Source organism: Protopterus annectens, chromosome 7.part0, assembly GCF_019279795.1.
Source record: "Protopterus annectens isolate FY-2018-M chromosome 7.part0, PAN1.0, whole genome shotgun sequence".
NCBI lineage: Eukaryota > Metazoa > Chordata > Ceratodontiformes > Protopteridae > Protopterus > Protopterus annectens.
In genome coordinates this window covers 883743631-883768004 of record NC_056739.1, presented here as the reverse complement: position 1 = coordinate 883768004, position 24374 = coordinate 883743631, and the positions used below count along the sequence as shown (strand labels likewise).

Sequence of the window (24374 nt, the reverse complement as noted above, 5' to 3'; positions counted from 1 at the left end):
TGTTTGCACAGTATGTACAGTAACACTTTTTATAACAGATATTTAACAGTATGTGCAGTAACACTTTTCATAACAGATATTTACACAGTATGTACAGTAACACTTTTTATAACAGATATTTAACAGTATGTGCAGTAACACTTTTCATAACAGATATTTACACAGTATGTACAGTAACACTTTTTATAACAGATATTTAACAGTATGTGCAGTAACACTTTTCATAACAGATATTTACACAGTATGTACAGTAACACTTTTTATAACAGATATTTAACAGTATGTGCAGTAACACTTTTCATAACAGATATTTACACAGTATGTACAGTAACACTTTTCATAACAGATATTTAACAGTATGTGCAGTAACACTTTTCATAACAGATATTTACACAGTATGTACAGTAACACTTTTCATAACAGATATTTAACAGTATGTGCAGTTAACACTTTTCATAACAGATATTTACACAGTATGTGCAGTAACACGTTTCATAACAGATATTTAACAGTATGTGCAGTAACACTTCTCATAACAGATATTTACACAGTATGTACAGTAACACTTTTCATAACAGATATTTAACAGTATGTGCAGTAACACTTCTTATAACAGATATTTACACAATATGTACCGTAACACTTTTCATAGATATTTAACAGTATATACAGTAACACTTTTCATAACAGATATTTAACAGTATATACAGTAACACTTTTCATAATAGATATTTAACAGTATGTGCAGTAACACTTCTCATAACAGATATTTACACAGTATGTGCAGTAAGACGTTTCATAACAGATATTTAACAGTATGTGTAGTAACACTTCTCATAACAGATATTTACACAGTATGTACCGTAACACTTTTCATAACAGATATTTAACAGTATATACAGTAACACTTTTCATAACATATATTACACAGTATGTACAGTAACACTTTTCATAACAGATATTTAACAGTATGTGCAGTAACACTTCTCATAACAGATATTTATACAGTATGTGCAGTAACACTTCTCATAACAGATATTTAACAGTATGTGCAGTAACACTTTTCATAACAGATATTTAACAGTATGTGCAGTAACACTTCTCATAACAGATATTTACACAGTATGTACAGTAACATTTTTCATAACAGATATTTAACAGTATGTGCAGTAACACTTTTCATAACATATATTACACAGTATGTACAGTAACACTTTTCATAACAGATATTTAACAGTATGTGCAGTAACACTTTTCATAACAGATATTTAACAGAATGTGCAGTAACACTTCTCATAACAGATATTTACACAGTATGTACAGTAACACTTTTTATAACAGATATTTACACAGTATGTGCAGTAACACTTCTCATAACAGATATTTAACAGTATATACAGTAACACTTTTCATAACATATATTACACAGTATATACAGTAACACTTTTCATAACATATATTACACAGTATATACAGTAACACTTGTCATAACATATATTACACAGTATATACAGTAACACTTTTCATAACATATATTACACAGTATATACAGTAACACTTTTCATAACATATATTACACAGTATGTACAGTAACACTTTTCATAACAGATATTTACACAGTATGTACAGTAACACTTCTCATAACAGATATTTAACAGTATATACAGTAACACTTCTCATAACAGATATTACACAGTATATACAGTAACACTTTTCATAACAGATATTACACAGTATGTGCAGTAACACTTTTCATAACATATATTACACAGTATGTACAGTAACACTTTTCATAACAGATATTTAACAGTATGTGCAGTAACACTTCTCATAACAGATATTTACACAGTATGTACAGTACCACTTTTTATAACAGATATTTAACAGTATGTACAGTAACACTTTTCATAACATATATTACACAGTATGTACAGTAACACTTTCAGTTACAAACAGAGCAATAAAGAAAGCATCAAGAATAGCAGCTGCAAGACAGCAGTTGCTTTCTTGTACATATTATAAAAAATATTATGTAACTAGAAGTCTGACTAATCTACAAAAATTGACTGTGTATTTACTTTATATTAAGATTTATGGCATAGTTACAGCATATAGTAAATGTAGTGACAAATATAGCAGAAAAACAGCCCAACTGATACAGGGAGTAGATCAGCTGTGACAATTTCAAATGTATGCTTCACTAATGATAAAGTAAAATTAGATATGGTACGTAAGCAATAATGCCTGACAGGGTATGTGTTAGTGTATAATTAATGCCCAATCAGGGGTGTTATTAGGCCCAACACCACATAAAGAGGGCCTCTACACACCTGAAGTGTGTTAATTGCACATTAACACACACGTTGTAGGTTATTATTGTGCTTAGAGAATGGGCTCTTTGAAAAATTGTTCTGTTTTACTTAAAAAAATAAGTACTATATTATTTTTTAAATATATTTTTGATGTAAAATAGTTCCTCCGCCTAATGTTTCAAACTTTCTTTAGTATATGCTAATGGTGTTGGAGGAAGCATTTTACATCAAAAATGTATAAAAAAAATAATATAGTACTTAAAAACATAAATAAGTAAAACACAACAATTTTACAGAGAGCCCATTCTCTCTCTCTCTGTCTCTCTGTCATGCACAGTCTCTTCTGCTTTGACACACAAATACATATACACATGCAGACTCCTTTGGTTTCATACTCGCATTCACTTACACAAGCATAACTCTCAACCTCTTAGCACAAAAATCTGGATAAGGCCAAAAATAATGTGGGACAAAGCCCCAAAAATAGGGACAAATTTTAGATATTGCTCCTATAAACTTAGAAAGTTGCTAGAATAAAAGGTCTTGTATTACAGTGCATTTTCTGAAAGATATAAAGCCTAAAACTCAAATGCCTGTAATTTAGTGAATTCACTCCTCACTGATTTGCCAATAGACTTCAGAAAACCACAATTTTATGAGGAACATACAAAAAATATGAAGCAAAACTCTAGATATTCTGTGAAAATTTGGACAGTTGAGAGCTATGCACACAATACCGGTCTCTCTCTCACTCTTTCAGTCTCACACACACAGTCTCCTCTGCTTTCATACATGCATTCACTCACACAAGATCACTCTGTCTCTCTCTCTCTCTCTCGATCTCTCACACACAGTCTCCACTGCTTTCATATACACATTCACTCACACACAGACAGAAACATAAACATACTCATACAGACATACATACTTTTTTCTGTTTATTTTTTTACACTCCCTAAACAGCAAAAGAGTTGCTTAGCGAATGTAAACTAATGATGGACGTTATTTTTTTTTCAGTCTGAGCTCCACAGCAGCTTGATATGCTGCAGTGAAGCAGTGGACTCGTTTTTCAGGGGGCATCACTTGTACATTAATACCCTGCAGGAGAACGTTCATTCTCCAATCAGGGTGCTGATGCACAGTTTGCCCATTCTTTCATATATCTTAATGAACTCTGTATACCTTTGGGCAGTATGCAGTACATTAGGAAATTGTAATCACTATTTTGTAATATGTAGTAATTCAGCAAAGGCAAATACCAAATTAAAAACCTTAGCTTAAACACAAAAAAGTTTTTGGTTACTCCTCCTTCATTTTGTATAAAACATTAAAAAACACAATATATAAAAGTTTTACAATTTGAAATATAGCAATCTCAGCACTAGTTTAATTATGGTACACCACTAGTTTGCAGTTTACTTATTGGTTGTTGCTACTGACATGACAAAATTATTTGAGCAGAAAATATGAATAAACTTATGCTATGTAGCAATTTTAAGAAGGGATGCTACAACCTTCTCATGCATACTATGTGACATTGAGCTTCATAAGACTTCCTACATCTTTTTGAGCACAAACTGGATGTTATTCTATCTGGTCAAGAAACCCTGCAACTCTCTTTTTGCGCGGTCTTGCGCACAGAGCAGCGTCGGGCAGCGCCGCTTAAACAGGTTTAAACTATTCTGGGCTCCACAAAGTCTGCTCTTCACTTTTTCCCTTAGAACTGCTCTAAATCTCTAATTAAGCACTCTATTTTCATTATAAAACCCTGCACTTGCTCGTATAAGTAATCTCATAGGTAAACACAAACTAAAGCACTACATCCTCTTATACTCCTTCTAAGCACTTGCTCCCTATTGATTCTTTCTGATCAGTCAATAAGTAGTTACCTATATTAATCAGGCATGTCCAAAGGTCAGTTTCGAGTTTACTCTCCAGTCCAGCTGGTGAATCTGGGAATCTTGAGGCAATGTTACAACTGCCTTATGTATACAGACCACCCTCTCCTCCTCCCAACAAGCTCAAATATATGTGAGAGATGCAACTATATAGTCAAACTGGAGGCTAAGCTCTCTCAACCCAGTACTGGCACAGCCTGTCAGGAGGAGAAGGTAACCACATACACCATAAATCCAGTCTCACATAGACCTATCACATCAGCAAAGCAAACCAAACACATAAACACACAAAAAACATACTCGGAAGCTCTAAATAAAAATCTTCCTAAGCAGCAGAGATCTCCAAAGCAGACATCCAAGCATCACCTACCACAAAACAATATCCACGTAGCACATAGCTCACAAAGTCAGTGTGCCACACAGTCACAGCTCTTAAGGCTAAACAACACACCTAATACACTTGTAATAGGTGACTCTATTGTCAGACACACTGACGTCCCACTCACCAGGCTGAACAAGGAGAAGGTCACTGTAAGCTGCCTGTCGGGTGCCAGGATCCGCCACATAACACAAGCACTCAGGTCACTGCAAAGCAAGTACAAATATGAGTCCGTCATTGTCCATGCTGGTGTGAATGACCTGAGACGTACCTCCCTGGACTACATGAAAAAAAGACTTACAGGAGCTCTTTGATCATGTAGCCTAAGCCGGTATGACCCTGACCTTGAGTAGCATCTTACCCTCACCAAGAATGATGCCACAGTATAAAGACAAAATGATAAATTTTAACAATTGGCTAAAGTATTGGTGTCATTCAAAGGGGATCCAGTGTCTGTCAGCCTAGGATGACATGCTTGACAAGCCACGTTGCTTCGCTAGGGATGGCTGTCACCCCTGGGTTTTCGAATACTGGCAAAGGCTCTTGCCTCCCCCATAGTGCCTTTTTTAGCCAAGGCTCAAAAGACAAACCCACCCCCATAGACAACACTAAGAAAAAAAAAACTAAGGGTAATCCTGCTCAACACCAGAAGTCTAAATCTCAAGATGCACGCACTCGAGACTCTCCCCAGTATGGAGAATATTGATATCTGTGCAGTAACAGAAACCAGGTTCAAGGCTTCCGAGAGTACCCCAGCACTAACAGTTTATACTTCATACCATGCTTTCCGGCCCCAAAACTCGGACCGAACCACAAAAGGAGGGGGAGTATCCATATTTATCAAAGATACCCACACCTCCAGGTTAGTGGCACTGCACAAAGCATCGGAGACCATCCATGTGCAACTAACAGTGGGCAAAACTGCCTTTCAGTTTGTAGCCTGCTACAGACCACCCTCCCAAACCCAGGAACCTCACTCAGCTTTCCTGACAACACTGGAGAATATGAAGGTCTCTCCAAACACTATTATATTGGGTGACTTCAACTACCCAGACATCGATTGGGAAAACTACTCAAGCCCAAACACCCTCACCCAATGGTTCCTAGAATTTATAAACTCAAATGCTATAGAACAACTGGTCACCACTCCCACAAGAGGGGAAAACATATTGGATCTGGTCATCTCCAACATGGGGTCTCTATGTTCTACACCAGAGGTATACCCCTCATTGGTAAGATCAGACCATAAACAAATCTCACTGGACATCCATATTCCATCCCCACCCCTAGCCAAGGAAACCACGGTGAAGAATTTCTCAAAAGCAAACTTCACACTTCTCAAAACTGAGGTGGAATCCTTCAAAGCCCCCAGGCCAGTGGAAAATATGGCCCAAAATGCAGAATCCTTTACAAAAGCATTCTATGGACACCTACAGGAATGCATGGAGCATGCTATCCCAAATAAAACTCACTCCTCCAAAGGCAGGAGATCTGTCTGGTGGACCCCGGCCATAAATAAGCTATGCAACAGAAGGAGAAAGCTACTACATGACAGAGCAAAATCCCAAAAAGGGAAGGCGTCACTGATCAGTACTAGCAAGAAACTATGATCCCTCATAAAATCATCTAAGGCCAGCTTCGAAAGAAAAATTGCACAAGACACTAAAGATAATCACAAGGCCTTCTTTAGTTATGTCAGAAACCTGGGAGGCAACTCACAGATATGCTCTGAGTTAGTGCAAAATGACAAAAAATACACTGAACCCACAGACATTGCCAACATCCTGACAGAAAGGTTCAGTGCAAACTTCTCCCCCCTTCCCCCCCAAAAGAGCAAATGTCTATCCCAACAGAGTGTAGCCTTCCTGAGATCACAGATGCACAGGTGAGAGTTGCCCTCTCCAAAGCAAAAAACACAGCATCAATGGGACCAGACGGTGTCCCAGGCTGCGTCTTACACAAGCTCCAAGAAGAACTAAACCCTCATATAAAGTCACTGTTCAGTCTCAGCCTTACTACAGGATATGTACCCAAGGAATGCATACAGCAACAGTGGTCCCACTCCACAAAAGTGGTGCCACAAAAGACCCCGGAAACTATCGCCCTATAAGCCTGACTAGCCTGGTCTGCAAAGCTATGGAGCGTATCATCATGGAAATCATAAACAAAGACATTGGGAACCTCCAGACACTGGATCCTACCCAATTCGTCTTCGTTAAGGGCAGATCTTGCCTCTTGAACCTGGTTGACTTCTTTGAAACAGTTACCAAAGCCATAGATGAAGGGAAGGTAGTCCACACAGCCTACCTGGACCTCGCAAAAGCCTTCGACACAATACCCCACTCGGGCATCATAAATAAGCTCACCAGCTTAAATATCAACCCCTATGTTACAAGATGGGTTGCAAACTGGCTCAGGGATAGAACCCACATGGTCAGAATAGCAGGTGCCATGTCAGACTCTAAACCAGTTACAAGTGGTGTCCCACAAGGCTCAGTCCTGGGACCTCTCTTGTTCGGTATATATTTCTCCGAGGTACAGGCTAACATGGGTGGACTATGGCTGACCAAGTTTGCAGATGACTGCAAGCTGGGTGCCATAATCGACTCTCTGGCTGACACAAGCATCCTCCAAAAGGGTCTCACAGAGACGGATAACTGGTGCCAGAGCCATGGCCTAAAGCTAAATGCCAAAAAGGGCACAGTCATCCCCTTTGGGAAAAACAAAGTGCCCACAAATTACCACATAGGTGGTAATCCATTAAGTACGGAAGAAGTAATTAGGGACTTGGGGACCCAAGTAGATAGCAATCTCTCCTTTGACAATCACATTGCCAAAGTGGTTAGAAAGACCTTCTATATAGCCCACCTTATCACGAAAAGGTTCACATCTAGATCAAGAGAGGTCATTGTGCTCCTCTACTCATCACTTATCAGGCCCATAATTGAGTACAATGCCCCGTTTGGGATGTACCTTACCCGACACCTGCAGCAACTGGAAAGACCCCAAAAGTATCTCACTAAGAGCATCAAGGGGCTCAAACAGATGCCCTATGCAGTTCAGCTAAAGAAACTCCAGCTCTACTCAGTTGCGTACCTCCTACTCAGAGGCAATCTGTGTCTGACGTATAAAGCCATGTCCAACCCAGAATTAATGGACATGCTTCACCTCAGGAAATCCAAATCCCTTAGAGCTACACGCTCCAGGGACTTGAACCTCAGCACAGAAATAAATAGGATATGCTGGAGGGACAGATTCATATCCCAGAGGCTCCCCTCACTCTGGAACAAAATCCCAATCCATGTTAGGCAGAGCCCCTCACTGACCCTCTTCAAGAGAAATCTTGATGAGTGGATGCGAGATCATAAGTTTACCCCTGGGATCTCTTCTGTGTCCCTGCTTGACAGAGGTACAGTAAACTAACCTTAAAAGGGCTATCTTCTGTGACCTACTATACAGAGGCACAGTCAACTAATCTAAAAGGGTGGCAAAAGCCAAACACACTCTGGCTAGGCTTATAAATGCCCTAGGGCAGATAGCTTAGTATCAACCTATGAACCTATGAACCTATGAATCAGATGAATGTTGAACTCCCCGATCTCTGTTTTCCTCAGGAACATGGCTGGTGCATTCTTTAAGTGTGTACCTGCAGGGATTCATTTGTTTTCAGAGATTTCCCTTTTCTTTATGTTGGTACAACTATGGAGTTGGTATATTTAAGTTCAGTGGGTGGGGGTCGCTTGCATTTAATTTAGTCATCAGATTGAATTCCTGTATAAGTTGATCACAGTGCATTGTTTCCTTGCTGAGCTGTAACATGGGGATTCATAAGGGATGTTGTTCATAATTTTAGCACCCGATACTCATAAAAGAAACCGCGAAATGATCCACTGGAAACCCAGTGAATGGGTTTCTCATATAACACACTCATTGTTCATAAATATTAACTGGTAAAGAGTACAGCTTACTTTATTTTGCTTTTTTTGCCTCTGCTGCCTGTAAATTATCAGTCCTCCCTGACCAAATGTGCCCACTCATTCCCCATCACTGGGGTGGCAGTCATATAGGGAAAGGCCATCATTCAGGCAGCCACTGGGTACTTCAGCTTTTGAAAGGTTGGCCCTAACCACCTGCACACAGTTAGACAATCACTGAGGTGGTATAGTCCATGAGTTGACCATGGAAACCACCCCCTCACTTCCACAAGGGCTGCTCCCTGCAAACAAACCCATCCCCCAGGAAGCACAAGCAATGATTCTGTAGTCTCTTCTTGGAAAATCACATCAGCTCTATGTGCCCCAAGTCCCAAGTGTGTGCAACTCTCCTCATGTCCTGGGTCAGCCAAGCATGCTACACCCCTTCACGCCTATCCCTCCCTGCCTAAATCCACCAGTGCTGGGGCAGCTAAGAGGAATCCCAGTTACCTGGGTTGCATTAAGGAATCCATCCCTGTGTTTCACAGAGCCAGGATTTGCTCTAGTTTTCATTAATTACAGCTAGTAAAAGCTTAATAGACCATGATCCAACCTTAGAGTATCCTTTGTTTACATTAGGGAGTGGGGAGGGATGCACCCCACACTGCAGGGTGCAGGTGGGCATTATCCCTCTGTAGACATATTTGTTTTTGTAGCACTTTTTTACACTAACTTTCTCTGATTTGTGTTTTGATATTCCGAAACAAGGATGACATGCCATATTTCCTAATAAATTAATAAGTTAAAGTTACACAACAAAGACGAATATGTAAGTGCTGATGAAGAGTTTGAGGATAGAGAATTATCTAGATTTTTCTCTTTCCTGGGGAATCTATTTATTTGTCAGTTAAATTCAGTTTAGTATAATTACAATAATCTGTCACTAATTAAATTAAAAAAGCAAGCATACTAGATAAATATGAGTCAGTCACACTTTATATAAAAAGCAGATCTCACCTGTGAAGCAAATGAATATGTACAACATGCTGTTAGTATTTCAGATTTGCTTTAATGAGGCTTGCAAATATTCAAATTCAAATCATGGTTATTCACACAGTCAACATTTACATTGTAATGTTAGAGCTGAAATGTGTTTTAATAGTATATTTGCAGATACTTGATTACAATTTTAATATTACAGTGCACTATAAACCCAGATACAACAGAACCTACAGATGACCTGACCACAGAAGCTATACAGTTCTGTCAGCATGTTGGAAGTAAAGCTAAAAAGGTATCAGAGGTCACTGGTGGGAATGACCAGGCAGTTTATCAGGCTATACAGAAGGGAATCAATAGAGTGAATGAAATGGCACCTTCCAATGCTCAGCGTATTCAGAAGTGGGTAATTCTGGAGAAAGATTTTTCCATTCCAGGTGGAGAGTTTGGTAAGTAATTTATAGCAGTAAATTTAGAAATACATGGTAAATGATTTATAAAAAAATATCAGCAGGAATGTACACAGATTGAACAGAATATTGCATGATACTGAGCCTATGAATATATTTCTTAAAGAAACAACAGGCGTAACCTTCCAGATGAGATATAAAGTGCAAATGGATAAACTGTTGCTCTGTGAGGTTACTAATATAATCCATTCATAGGGAAAAAAGACTGCATGAGAATTTAACTTTGTCTTTCTTAATGACAGTAAAGTTTTTGATATAGTATCAGATACTGCATATGATGGCTTGTTAGTGTAAATGTGTTTAATCCTGATTATGCTACTATTTAAACTTTCTTCTCATTCTAGGTTACCCCTTTGGTCAGAGTACAAGTTATATATATATATATATATATATATATATATATATATATATATAAATATACACAAATATACACACATACATACACACACACGTCTTCATATATAATATGTGTAAATATGTGTGTGTGTGTGTGTGTGTGTGTGTGTGTGTGTGTGCACATGCGTGCGTGCATGTGTCTGTATGTATCTATATGTAGTGTGTGTGTGCATATGCGTGCGTGCATGTGTCTGTACATATCTATATGTAGTGTGTGTGTGTGTGTGTAGGAGTGTTTTACATTTAGCCGAAAAATTAAGCACTAAATCAGATCTAATTTGATCAATCTATAAAGATCAAATGTCTAAATGACGAGAAAAAAAAAAATAAAAGAAAAGGCATTTTTTTTTTTGCAAGGTGCAAGCTCCCTTGCATCCCGCACACCCCATGCTACTTATATATACCAACTTCAGGATCACACAACAGCAGGAAAAGGACAAATTCTCAATTCCTACTGTATGGTGACCTTCCACTATGTAACGATGGCATTCTTCAATCATATGCCTCTTCGATCACTTGTGCCAGAATTACAAACCTTCAATATTCATATATAAATATATTTATTTATCTAGTATGAAAGTGAGAGCATATTTAACATAACGGAGATTCACTGCATGTTATAAGTGCAGTTTATATACAATGCAAGAATTCCAACTCAAGTTCAATTACAGCAAAAAAATAAAAATAGCAGTACCGCTATTCAGGTCTCATACATTTCAGTTTTTAATGTACCGCAGATACTCAGCAATCAGTGCAGTCCCTTTCTGTTATGCTACAGCTCAGAATAAGCTACCTATAACCTCCATGCACATCCATAGCTTAGACTCCTGATAAATCTGCAGGCAAACTGATATTCCACAAATAAATCAACAACTTCAAGCACTCCACAGTTAAATCCACAACTTGTACTAAATTATTATAACATGCAATAGTCTCTGCTCTTGCTTTGTAAATCCCTTTCTAAGAGTAGCTAATGTCTCTCTCTGTTTATGACTCTTCCTTTTAACAAGAAGGGGGAGTGGTTGTCCTTGTTTGTGGCATGTGTATGGCAGCCTCCTCTCAGGATGTTCCAACACCGCAGCTGCACACACGCACACACGCACACACACACACACACACACACACACACACACACACACACACACACACACACACACACACACACACACACACACACAGCAGTCGCTATGAGAACTGTGCTACCTTTGGATATGAATGACCCCTGCCAGACAGATCTCTCCTTGGTTGGCCCAAAAATTAAGTGATATGAGGCTATTTTTTCTCCACACATTTTTCCAGTTCAAAATGAAAAAAGAGCAACCACCACTTGGATTCCTTGTTTAATACGAATAAAAAGATAAAATAGCAGCAATGTATACAGACTTATGAGCGCTTTCGGGCTGTGCCCTTCTTCAGATAAAATACATTTACTCAAACAATTATTTTAAAATGAATGGCAACCAATCAGATCCTAGTACTTTTATTGAGAGCTGGTTTTAAAGAAACCATCTCATTTAATCCAGGATATCTATGTGCTGTTAATTCCACTATCCATCTAGTTTCTTCCAATTCCATGTCATTAATTATGTCACCTCCTCTATGCTCCTTTTTTATGTTCCAAATAGCTTTAAACTTGAAATGATGTCCCTCATTACTAGAAATGTGCCTGTATAGGGCATTGTGTTCATTTTGTGTTCTTATTGCTGACAAATGATTCTGGATCCTGATCTTGAACTTGCAATTTGTTTTGCCCAGATAATAACAAGCACACATCTGACACGTAGCAAAATATACCAGATTACTAGTGTTACAGTTCGCTCTTGCCCCAAAATGATACTCCCTACCTGTAACTGGGTGTGTAAAGATAGCATTTTTATCTATGCTATTACATATTTTACATGTCCACAGGGTCTAGTCCCCTTGCTAATTATTATTTGTTTGTTAACTTTCTTTCCTTCATGACCTAAAATATCATTTAAGTTCTTATTCCTCCTAAACCCAAACGGTGGTTGGTCTGACAATATCCTTCTTATTTTATCATCCGTCAACAGGATTTTCCAGTTGCGCCTTATTATCTCACATACCCCATGAATGTTGTTACTATAAGTGAGCATGAGTCTAAGTGTTCTGTCACTTCTTTTAATGATCATAGAATTACTGACCTCCCCTGGTTAAGCCGGGTTGCATATCTATGCCCCTACGACCTCTCTGTTGCTGTGCAATGTTCATTACTCTATTACCATTATAACCTCTTGCTTCAAAGTACCTTGCCATTTTGGTCACCTCTTCCTCGTATTTCAAAGCTTTGGTGCATAACCTGGAAATCCTTTCTATTTGTCCCATAGCAATATTATCGAATGTAAATCTGGGATGCATACTATCTTGTGTGAGTATACTGTTCTTCCAACAGTCCTTCCTATATAGGGTGCTTTTAAATCCCACCTCATCCTGCATAAGCCTCACATCCAAAAAATTTATCGTGGTCTCCGAAAAGTTAACAGAGAACCTAAGAAAGGTCATAGTGGATTCCAGGTATGCCACAAAACAAGTCAATTCTATTTCACTTCCTCCACACAGCAAAAAAATATCATCTACAAAGTGCCTATATAGGCAAACTTTGTCCCTCCATGGGTTAAGTGCTCCTAAAACATAGCGTCACTCCCAGAAGGACGTGACCAAATTTGCAGAGGTATTGGCACAGGGGTGCCCATGGCTACCCCCTATGTCTGTCTATATAAGTTTCCTATGCACTCAAAAACATTGTATTCCTGCACTAAAGTCAATAATCTGTTTATTAGTTCTGTGTTCTGATTTTTTCACATCTGCTAATTGCAGCTCACCCAATAGATTTTTGACAGTCTGCTTTCCATAAATATTACTAATCACTGTGAATAAACTATTCACAACTAGTGTCACCATTATATATTTGTCACTTCTATCTGTATTTTGAAATTATTTCAACAACATTAAAAAATGTCCTGTATCTCCAAGTACCTGATCTATAGATGGCAACATTGGTCGCATAGTATATTCCAACCAAATTGAGATATTCTCTGCTGCCCAACCCCTCCCCAAGACTATGGGTTTAAGAGGGGGGGGGGGGTTATACATATTTTTGTGGATCTTGGGCAATCCTTTGAACACCGGATTTCTCGGGGTTCCCACCCATAGAAAATCCATGAGTTCTTTGTCTATGAAACCCTCTACCCCCAACATTTGAGCTGTTCTCTAATTTCTTTAACCAATTGGTGTTTCATTGTATTGGAGAAATATGTACAAATGTACTGTTATCAGATCATAGTTGGCATAACTTATCATGATACATTTCCTTGTTCAAAACCACTACTTCCCCCCTTGTCTGCTTGTTTTATCACTATTTGTGAATTATGTTGTAAATCTCTCAGTGCTTTTCCCTGTGCTGTATTTAAATGATAAAAACACCTATTGTTTTTTTCTTGCAAATAGGTCTGTATTTCATATTCACATACCTTGACAAAGGTCTGCATCATGGTGTTGAATGCAGGAACAAAAACACTTGGTTGCCTCAGCCTAAAGGGCACTGATTGGTTACCATCCCCAAACATTTCCTTCATCACTTTTCTTCCAAATAACAAAATGTCCAATATAATATCATTGAAGTTGCTTTCTTGACTAGGGATAAAAGTTAGCCCCTTATTCAGTATAAACATTTCATCATCTTCATCATCTGAAAGAGCATAATGAGATAAATTAAAAACAACGCCTTCTCCAGTCAGTGTGACGTTCTCCTCCTTTTCACTATTCTGCTTTCGCTGTGCGAGCGCTTCCACTCGCCTTTGTTTTTTACCAGAGCCAGTAACTGGGCAAAACATGTCCATTGATTTGATCATTAGTCAAAACCATGGGTCAGGCCCCCAAATCTAAAGGCAAGATGTTGTCTGTGCCTCTATCATTGGGACTAGAACCCCTATGGATATGTTCTAACAACTGGACCTGATTGGTTGCCATTCATTTTAAAATAATTGTTTGAGTGAATGTATTTTATCTGAAGAAGGGCACAGCCCGAAAGTGCTCATCAGTTTGTATACATTGTTGCTATTTCATAGTTTCATAGTTTAGTACTAGGCTATCTGCCCTGGGGCATTTGTAAGCCTAGCCATAGTGATGTGGCTTTCGCCACCCCATGAAATGGTACACAAATGCACAGAATAGATTTAGAATACTGTGCCTCTGTCTAGTAGTGACACAGTGAAGGTCCCCTTATATAATAGAATTAGTTTACTGTGCCCCTGTCTAGTAGTGACACAGATGTGACCCCTGGGGTAAACTTACAATCTCCCATCCACTCATCAGGATTTCTCTTGAAGAGAGTCAGTGAGGGGCTCTGTCTAACATGAACTGGGATCTTGTTCCAGAGCATGGGAAGCCTCTGGGTTATGAATCTAATCCCTCCAGCATGTCCTATTCATACTTGTACCGAGGTTTAAGTCTTTAGCTCTCGTGGTTCTGATGGATTTGGATTTTTTGAGGTGGAGCATATCCATCAGTTCCTGATTGGACATGGCTTTGTACGTCAGGCAGAGATCACCTCTGAGCAGGTGGTATGCTACTGAATAGAGCTGGGGTTTCTTTAGTCTGGCAGAATAAGACATATGTTGGAGACCCTTGATCCTCTTGGTGAGGTACTTTTGTGGTCTCTCTAGCTGTTGCAAATGCCGGGTGAGGTACATACCAAATGGGGCATTATACTCAATCATGGGTCTGATGAGGGAAGAGTATAGGGGTACAATGACATCCATGGATCTGGATGTGAATCCCTTCATGATAAGGTGTGCAAGGTAGAATGTTTTTCTAACCACTTTGGCAACATGGGTGTCAAATAAGAGGTCACTGTCGACTTGGGTCCCTAGGTCTCTCATTACTTTTTCCGTACTCAGTGGGTTGCTGTCTATGTGATAATTTGTGGGTACTTTGTTTTTCCCAAAGGGGATGACTATACATTTTTTGGCATTTAGTTTAAGGCCATGACTCCGGCACCAGTTGTCCGTTTCTGTGAGGCCTTTTTGTAGGATGTATGTGTCCGCTGGTGTATCAGCCATCTGCGAACTTTGTCAGCCACAACCCTCCCATGTTTGCTTTAGCATCTAAGAAATAAATGCCGAACAAGAGATGTCCCAGGACAGATCCCTGTGGGACACCACTTGTGACTGGCTTTGAGTCTGACATTGCTCCAGTGATTTTAACTTTATGGGTTCTGTCCTTTAGCCAGTTTGCAACCCATCTAGTGACATAAGGGTTTACGTTTAAGCTGTTGAGCTTATCTATGATGCCTGAGTGGGGTATTGTGTCGAAGGCCTTAGCCAAGTCCAGGTAGGCTGTATGGACTGCTTTGCCCTCATCAAAGGCTCTAGTGACTGTTTCAAAAAAGTCAACCAGGTTCAAAAGGCAGGATCTGCCCTTCACAAAGCCGAACTGGGTGGGATCAAGTGTCTGTAGGTCCCCAATGTCTCTGTTTATGAGTTCCATGATGATTCTTTCCATAGCTTTGCAGACCAGGCTGGTTAAGCTTATGGGGCGGTAGTTCCCAGGGTCTGTAGAGGTACCCCCTTTGTGGAGTGGGACCACCTTTTTATTCATATTAAACAAGGAATCCGAATGGTGATTGCTTCTATTTTTTCGTTTTGAAGTCTTCTTGTTTTAGCAGAACAACCTTTGGTGAGGGGACATTTACTTGTGTTTTTTGGACATTTTTCCAGCTGATACATTGTCTAGCATAAGGTTCGGCCTTTACAGACATAGAATCTCAGTCTCCTTAGTCCATATGTAATCCCTTTATCCATTTATATATATATCTCTGAGGCATCTTGTACTGTTCTGGTTTGAATTAGGTTGTTGGATCTTCATGTTCAATAGCTGTTCTATGATTGCAGCAGGTATGTCAGTCTTACTGTCATTTAGGACTCTGAAAGACTCTCTCTATCTTCATTTTAGTTAACTCTCACGCTCAGCTGCTAGGTTTAGTGTCAGTCTCTTTCTAATTATTTTCCTTCTGCACACTTGTTACAATAGTAGGACCTTCTTGTATCAGATTAATATAAAAGGCAAGGGTTAGCATAGTTCCCTATTGTAATTTCCAGACTCATAACTGCATGCCCTGAAAACTATGAAAAATAACTAAAAAAATGCAGAACAGTGGATTTCAGACGTTGCGGTTCTCCTTTAAAGTTGCTTTTTTTGCATATGGTAAGCTGCCCAGCTCTGAGATTCCAGTACTAGAGTGAAAAGGGAATTGTCCAAGGAACTACAATCTCAGACCTAGTGTATGTAAGTCGTTGTATTTTTGCTCATTTGGTCTTACTATTCTGGAGCTCACACTAACATATCTGGAAATATCAATTAACACAGATTTTTTTATTTATTATTTACTTTCTCCAAGGATTTAATTTGGATTTTATTTTCATGTTCCAGATTTTTACACTTACTAGTTAGCTTGAGAATAGCATTATACCAGTCATCCATCTTACAACACAACTGTATCTTTTTCTCCTGCAGCATATTAATGAGATGTTCATTCTTTGTGCATTTTTGTTCCAACTCCTGAATGTGTTAATTGAATTTATATCATTGTTATTGCAGCTCCATATTTCTTTCTATATAGCATTTTCAGTTCCTCGCTGATACATGCCAAATGCTTGCCTTCCTTTATTTTAGTTTAATTTACTTTAGAAGTGACTATTTAAGGTAAGGCAGGGTCTGGAGTCTTATCCATACAATTGTCAAGTTTTATGTGATGATATGGGCTTTAAATCCATGTCACTGGCACCAAATAATATATGAAGGATTAAATATGTACTGCTGCCTCATGCAAAAGGCAGTATCTGTTCAACCCAAGTAAGCTTTATATAGCACAGTTAAAGATCATATATAAAAAAAACTGATTCCCTGAAAGGCTTCTTGAACCAGGAAGTTTTTATAACACCAATTAGTGTTCTTATCTTTTAACTGTAGGCTTAACAACAGTTATGTCTCATGCAGTATTCCTCTCAGCACTGATTTCATTAGCCTTGGCCAAGATAGGGTAGAGGCCATTGTGATAATGTGAAGTAGGTACAGCATAACAATTGTCCTTTCTTTGTTCATTCCTTCACATTACTTTTGTTTCCAACTCTGACATTGTGGATATTTGGATTCTACATTTCCCATCTGGTTACACAGGAAATATTTTTCTCAAGACCTTGACATGTCGTGGAGACAGTGTTTTTCCTCACCTATACCTACAGAACCCGATGTGAAAGTTTAGATTGTCCCATGGACTCCCTTATACCTGTGGGTAATACCAGATATCCCCTTTTGTGCATCTGTACCTAGAAATCACCTTTGTTGCCCATTTCCTTAGCAGTGTTACATTCTCAATATGTTAGCCAGATTCTCATCTCCTATGTGCTTACTTCCTTAAAGTAAAGCCCCCCCTTAATTTCAAAAGTAGCAAACTGCCATACACTCGCCCATCTAGGAAAACAAGTATTTATTTATACAGTAAAATCAGTAACATTGTATTTTTTCTGGGTCTATTTTATAATCTCAAAGGTTTAAAACTTTGAATCACTACAGATCGAACTTTAGTGATCGAAGTCTTAAACCATCAAAACCAAAAAAATAAATAAATAAATAAAAAAAAAAAAAAAAAAAAAAACTAAATAGTGTGTAGGCAGGGGGCAAGCCCCCTTGCACCCCCCACACCCCCCAACTTAAATATACCAACTCCGAGAATGCACTACATTGAATTAAATGGAAATCTTCCCCTATACATATTTTCCGTTTAAAGTTCGATATAGTGCGCTTTCGCTATTCTCATGTCGACAATATCGTATTCGATACTGTCAGACTTCTAGAGTATAATATAGACCCTTTTTTCTCATATGTTCTCCAAACATTTTCCTATAAGGTTCAGGAGTAAGATTAAAACAATTAAAATGTACGTAATTCATCTTTAAATAGTTAACACAATCACCATGATTCATTTTTAGTAAAACATGCATTGCCTTACCTGTGAGCAAATGAGTTAAAATCCCCACCCATTGCACTTGCTTAACATGGTACTGATTACAGATATGTTCAATTAACCAAACAAAACTGTCAAAGTTATACCAGTTTTTATACTGAAGATATAATACTCTATCCCTTACCTCCAGAATCAGGGATAAATCGAGAAATAGTCAGGACAATCAGGGATGTGTTTTTTAAATATGAGTTCTATTAAATTGAAATGTTGAAAGCATAAGATAATGTGAATTAGAGTGTATTTTCTGAAGAAAGGAAGTCTATAACATTAATTATTGTCATTATTTATTAAGTATAATCCACCACCTTTTCTCCCCAGATCACTAGTTTTAGGATAGATTAGGAGAGAGAGCATAGTTCTGCGAGATGAATATCATGGAAAGTTGGGAGGTATGCACCCAGGGCATGTTGCCACTAATACTGTTCATGTTCCTTTGGTGAGTGGGCAGCACCTCCGTCTCATGCTGCTGCTGCTCATCTTTTCCTTCTTGCTCCTTCTGTTTTTCTTATCACTCCTTCTAGCCCTCACTCACATGAAACTGTTTCATTCTCTCCACTGCTTTGACGTTTCTCATTTCCAGCTCCAGGTCCAGCTTTTCAGTTAAGGCTGTATTCTATCACCAGATGGATTGAGTTGCCTTGTTGCATACTCTGTGCTCATAGCTAATACCAGGTAGCCTCCAGGTTCGGTGGAAATAATCTTCTTTGAACCCATGACAGTTTTCATCTCGTTCTTGGTCAGTCTAGGAGGCTGGATTCCTTTCAGCTTACAGTCTTTACTTGTATGATACTGGCATTTTTTCATACATCACAGAATTCATTTTGCCTGTTTCCTGATTACTATTGTTAAAAGTAGCAAAATGTTCCCTGCCTTCCTGCTTCTTAAGTACTTCTTAGTATGTCTTAGTATTTGCTAGACAGATCAGTGAAAACACTTGACACAGAAAAAACGCTTAGCATGTAAGTCCACAGTCCCTTTAGATGGGCAAACCAAGACCAATGCCTGGTAAAGTGACTTGCGCATGAAACTGCAAAGCTACATTCTTATAAATTATAAAAAAGAAAGAAAATATCCAAGAATCAATGTTTCTTCTGAATTTTTTCCATGCCATCAGTTCCCAAAACTACAGAGTCAAGTGTCTTCTGCAACACACATGGTTAATACAGATGAAATAAGCTCATGCCGGCATAGGGAAATTATTCAGACACTCCTGGGGAAGGCTGGCACAGGTTCTCCAGCTATCCCCCCTCCTGCCAGGCTATAAGGTAGTAATCACTGCTTATTCTCTTATCAGCTACTAATAAGGCCCTTCCCAAAGGGTGACCAATTTCACTGTGTAATATTACTGTTATCCAAATAGTAAGTGTGATCCAGGGCTAAAGCTATTGGAATGGCTTGGACAGTATCAACGAATACATGCAATGTACTCTAAGAGCTTAAATTACCTTTACACAAAACAGCCAGTGTTGAAAGGTTTAAAAATATTTAATAATAAATAATAAAAACACAAGACAATATTTATTACTTTAACACAATGACATTACAGAGTTCAGAAATCACAGGAAAATGCTTTAAAATAATACTGTAGAATAGTCTGACATAAATACAGAAAACAGCTAGACTAATCTGGCTAAATTTGTATCTAACTGCAAGATAAATACTAAGATCTAAGGTCCTACTTACAGAGCAAAGGCAGAGTGCTGGTGAGTTGATTCTTCAGACAAAATCCAAAATGCTTAATTCTCTCTCTCTGAGAAAGTCTTAAATTGATAACACAGTACTGCTGAGTCATTTCACATTACATCATTCTTGACACTTCTCTGGTTCCCAGGCTAATGGAAACTCAGGATTTACTTTTCTTAATAAGCTGCACCTGGCCAGGAAGCCACAGCAATAAAAGACATTATACATGTAAAACCTTAGTAATTATCTCTTAAATCAAGACAATAGAAAGAATGTCCTGGCCCAGACATCCTGTCTCTGAGCTTGAGATCAAACAGTCATACAGTGCTTGACTTATCAGCTTTCTTCCAGCAGAGTGCACTGTGGTTACATTTTTGAAGCTCAGTACAACATATGGTTTAATCATAACATACAGTTCTCTTTACATTTGTATACAGCCTGTGGATTACATTAATATTTATAAATGACAGAGAATTATTTACAAAATTCTATCTAGCTAGGCTGGCAGCCTTCATGGGCTATATCATGCATCTAAGCATGAATGACCTTTCTTTTTATGTGTCTCTAGCCTGTGGGTGTAGCTATCATTTTAGAGAAATTGTTCTTATTATGTACATAGTTTTGTGTGCTATTATTAAGTTATTAGGTTTTGGGGGGTATTGGGTGGGTGTGTGAATTTTTGTTTGAGGGTTTTCAATAAAACAAAAAAATCTGCAAGATGTGGCATAGGCTCAAATGGAAATGACAAGAAACAATTGTATAAAAGATTAACCTGCCAAATGGCGCATGAATTTAATACAAAATCTAGAACCATACATTTAACAAAAAAGCTGTTATACATCAATGTTGGGAAGAATAATCCCTCAGGAACATGATTAATTCTATAATGTGTTTACATGTTAATGGTCTCACAGGTAAATACAAAAAAGACAGAGTAGTGAATTATATTAAAAAATGTAGAGTGCAAGTAGCTATACTCCAGGAGGCACACTTGGAAAGAACTGAACATGTGAATTTGATAACAAAAGGTTTTCAGGATGGTTAGTCTCCAGAATATCTGGGCAAAGGAAGACAGAAGTACTTATAATAAGTGCAAGAGGATCTCCAGTAGTAATAGAAGAAAATATAAAAGACAATAATGGGATATTTATAGTATTAAAGGCCTACTGGCAAGGAAGAAGGATTACTCTAGCATGTATTTATATTCCACTGGAAAGTGCTATAATAGAGCTTAAGAAAATTCTGGAAGAAATAATCAGCTCTCAGCAAGGAATATTACTTATAGGTTGGGAGTGGAACTTGAATTGCAACAGTGAAGATGCATCGGGGGGGGGGGCAGAAGGGAAAATATAACAAATGAGGGTAGATTTTTAAAGAAATTTATGAAAACATTTGGCATGGAAGATGTGAATTCAGTACTAAGAATTCGGATTGAGTTTACGTATTATTCATCAAGATACAAAAACTGGGCTAGGCTAGACAGAATACACATTTCACAGGAGCATGTGCATTTAATTGGAAGTCTTAATATGCACCCAGTAACTATTTCAGATCATGTGCCAATAATCATTAAAATAAAAGCCCAGGGTAATGAAATAAAAATGAGACACTGGCACTTTCCCACCTATCTGTTGAAAAGAGAGGAATTTAAGGAATGGGTAGTGGAAATTATTCAGTGGCTATGAGAGAAGATAGAAATTTCTTCTGAAAATATAGCTAGGTTGTGGGATAAAATTAAAGTGGAATTTTAAAATACGGTGGAAATAAAAGAAAGGGAGATATGGTTAAGAAGTAACAAGAATTACTTAGAGGGACTGACAAGTGTTAAAGTATTGCAAAATAGGGGGAATCTCACAGAATAGGAAGAGAAGCAACTGTAGAATACTAAACAGAAAATAATGGATTACCTCAATAATATGCATGAGTTTAAAAACTTTGCTGTTAAGCAACTGTTTTTTTGATAATAATACTAGAGCACAAAAACTTTTAGCACAATGACTTAGACAACAGAAAATGGAAAAGGCTGTCACCAAGCTTACGGAGCCTAAAACAAGGAAGATAACAAGGGATCCTATGGAAGTATTGGAAATACTTTGAAATTTCTATGAAAGTCTGTATAAAGCAGAGAAATCTAGAAATAAAGAAAAGGTATAAATGGAAATGTTTGTCAAATTAAATATGACCAGGCAAGAAGTAGAGGAGGCTCAATTGCTAACAGGATAGTAGGAGATGAGATAAAAATGGTGATGTATAACCAAGCTACAGAAAAGTTCCCAAGAACAGATGGAATTCCTGTAGAAGTTTGGAATTTAGGAGGGAAAAACTGATAAAGATCTGGAAGGTTTTGTTTAACAGTATTTTAAGAGGAAGAGAAGTACCAACACCCTGGAAGAAAGCGATGGTAGCTGTAATACCTAAAGAGGGTAAAGATCCATCAGATCCAGCTTCATACAGGCCCATTTCAATACTAAATCATGATTAGAAAGTATTTATGTCATTCTTATGGCAAAAAGAATGGCAAACGTGATGTCAAAATTGATAGATATGGATAAGTGTAGTTTTGTGGAGAGAAGGCAAACATTTAACAACTTTAACAGAACAGTAATGATTCAGAGGAAGCAGAATGTAAAAAAATGCCACTGTTGTTGGTAGGTCTTGATGCAGAGAAAGCATTTGACAGAGTGAGCTGGGACTTTATGAGCAGGGCAATGGAAGCAATTGCATTACCTGAAAAATGATAAGGTTAATTAGGAGGATAAATGAGAGATTACAGGTGAAGATTAAAGTGAGTGGGGTCCTCTCTGATAATCTCTGCTTGAGCAGAGGAACTAGGCAGTGATGTCCTCACTCCCCTTTGTTGGTTGTATTATATTTAGAACCACTGGCAAAGAAAATAAGGGACTCAAAAATTCAAGGATATAACTGGTATGGTAGTCAAGAGAAGGTGGCTCTATTTGCAGATTACATTATTTTATACATGATAACAACAGAAAGGAACATTACAGTGCTGTGGAACATACTGAGACAGTTTCAAAGCTTTTCAGGATACAAAATTAATGAAGCTAAAACAAAAGCATTAGCAGTAAATTATGTACCCACATACAAATTGGTTCAACAATATCCATATTTATGGGGACATGATAAAATGTAATTATGGATTAAAAATTATACCGATGTGGCAGCTAAGGATATGTGGGAAGAGACTAAATAAAAGATTATACACAATTTGAGGAAATGGAAGCCTGTGTTATATGGATGTTGATAGTAAGATACAAGCAGTTAAAACATTTTTAGTCCCTTTAGTCTTATATACATGTCAGGCATATTTTTATCAACAAGAAGAGAAGTTGTGGATAGCATTTAATAAATAGCTGAAGGATTTTAATCTGGGAGGAGAAGATGGCAAGAGTCAAGTGGGATAAGCTGATTCTTCTAATAGAACATGACCGATTGGAATTACCTGATTTGAAGGGGTATTTCAGAGCAATATAGTTAAGGCTCCTACATATAGCACAAGCAAGCAGAAAACTATAATTCAACATAGAAATAGATGATGAAGAAACAGGGTGGAAGTTCAAGTAGCATGGAAAGACTGGGATTTTAAATGCAAACCTTTAACTAGAATAACAATAACCATACAGAATATTATATTCATAAAGTAGCAGACGTATTGTAAGAACTAAGCCAATATGGGAATGCAGAAAGGAGATTCTGCCGATAGGGGTGACTGCAAATAGGGATACAGACAATAGGCAAGAGGGGGTGGGAGTATATTGGAGAAAACTGGCAAAGGAACCAAGGTATTGGTTGCAAATAACTAGAGAGGGAAAGGTAATAGAATGGGAAGATGTCAAGAACTTATTTGCACTGCAGTTTAGAGATTGCTTTCCATATCAAAGATTGATATCAGAGTGCAGGTAAAGAGAAAGAAATGGGGGGGGGGGTCCTAAACTGAAGATCAGCATTGGTAGAGTTTTTATTGAATATAGAACAGAAGTTGCCATTAAGAAAGGAATAATTAGTAGAGCATATAAAGTATTGCATGATAGCTATAAGGATCAATCAGAAGAGTTTAGGAAGAATTGGGAAGAGAGATTGGATAAGCAATTCACAAAGAAGCAATGGGGGATATATGTATGTCTCCCAAATATGCAACAAAATCTAGAAGATTTAGGATATTTGCCTGGAAGTGTTTACATAGATATCTTTATACCCCAAGCAGGCTCCAAAGAATCTTTCCTCAGGTAGACAGCAAATGTTACAGGTGTGATGGAGAAGAAAG

The 24374-nt window shown here is 37.9% G+C and overlaps 1 protein-coding gene across 1 annotated transcript in view; it reads left to right on the top strand.

Moving 5' to 3' along the window:
• The window catches only part of ACSBG1 (acyl-CoA synthetase bubblegum family member 1), a 415596-nt gene that overhangs the window by 346230 nt on the left and 44992 nt on the right, over window positions 1–24374 (top strand). Inside the window, exon 13 of the mRNA XM_044077462.1 lies at window positions 9705–9951. Within this exon, the coding sequence (XP_043933397.1) occupies window positions 9705–9951 (247 nt within the window). The remainder of the gene's footprint in view (window positions 1–9704; window positions 9952–24374) is intronic.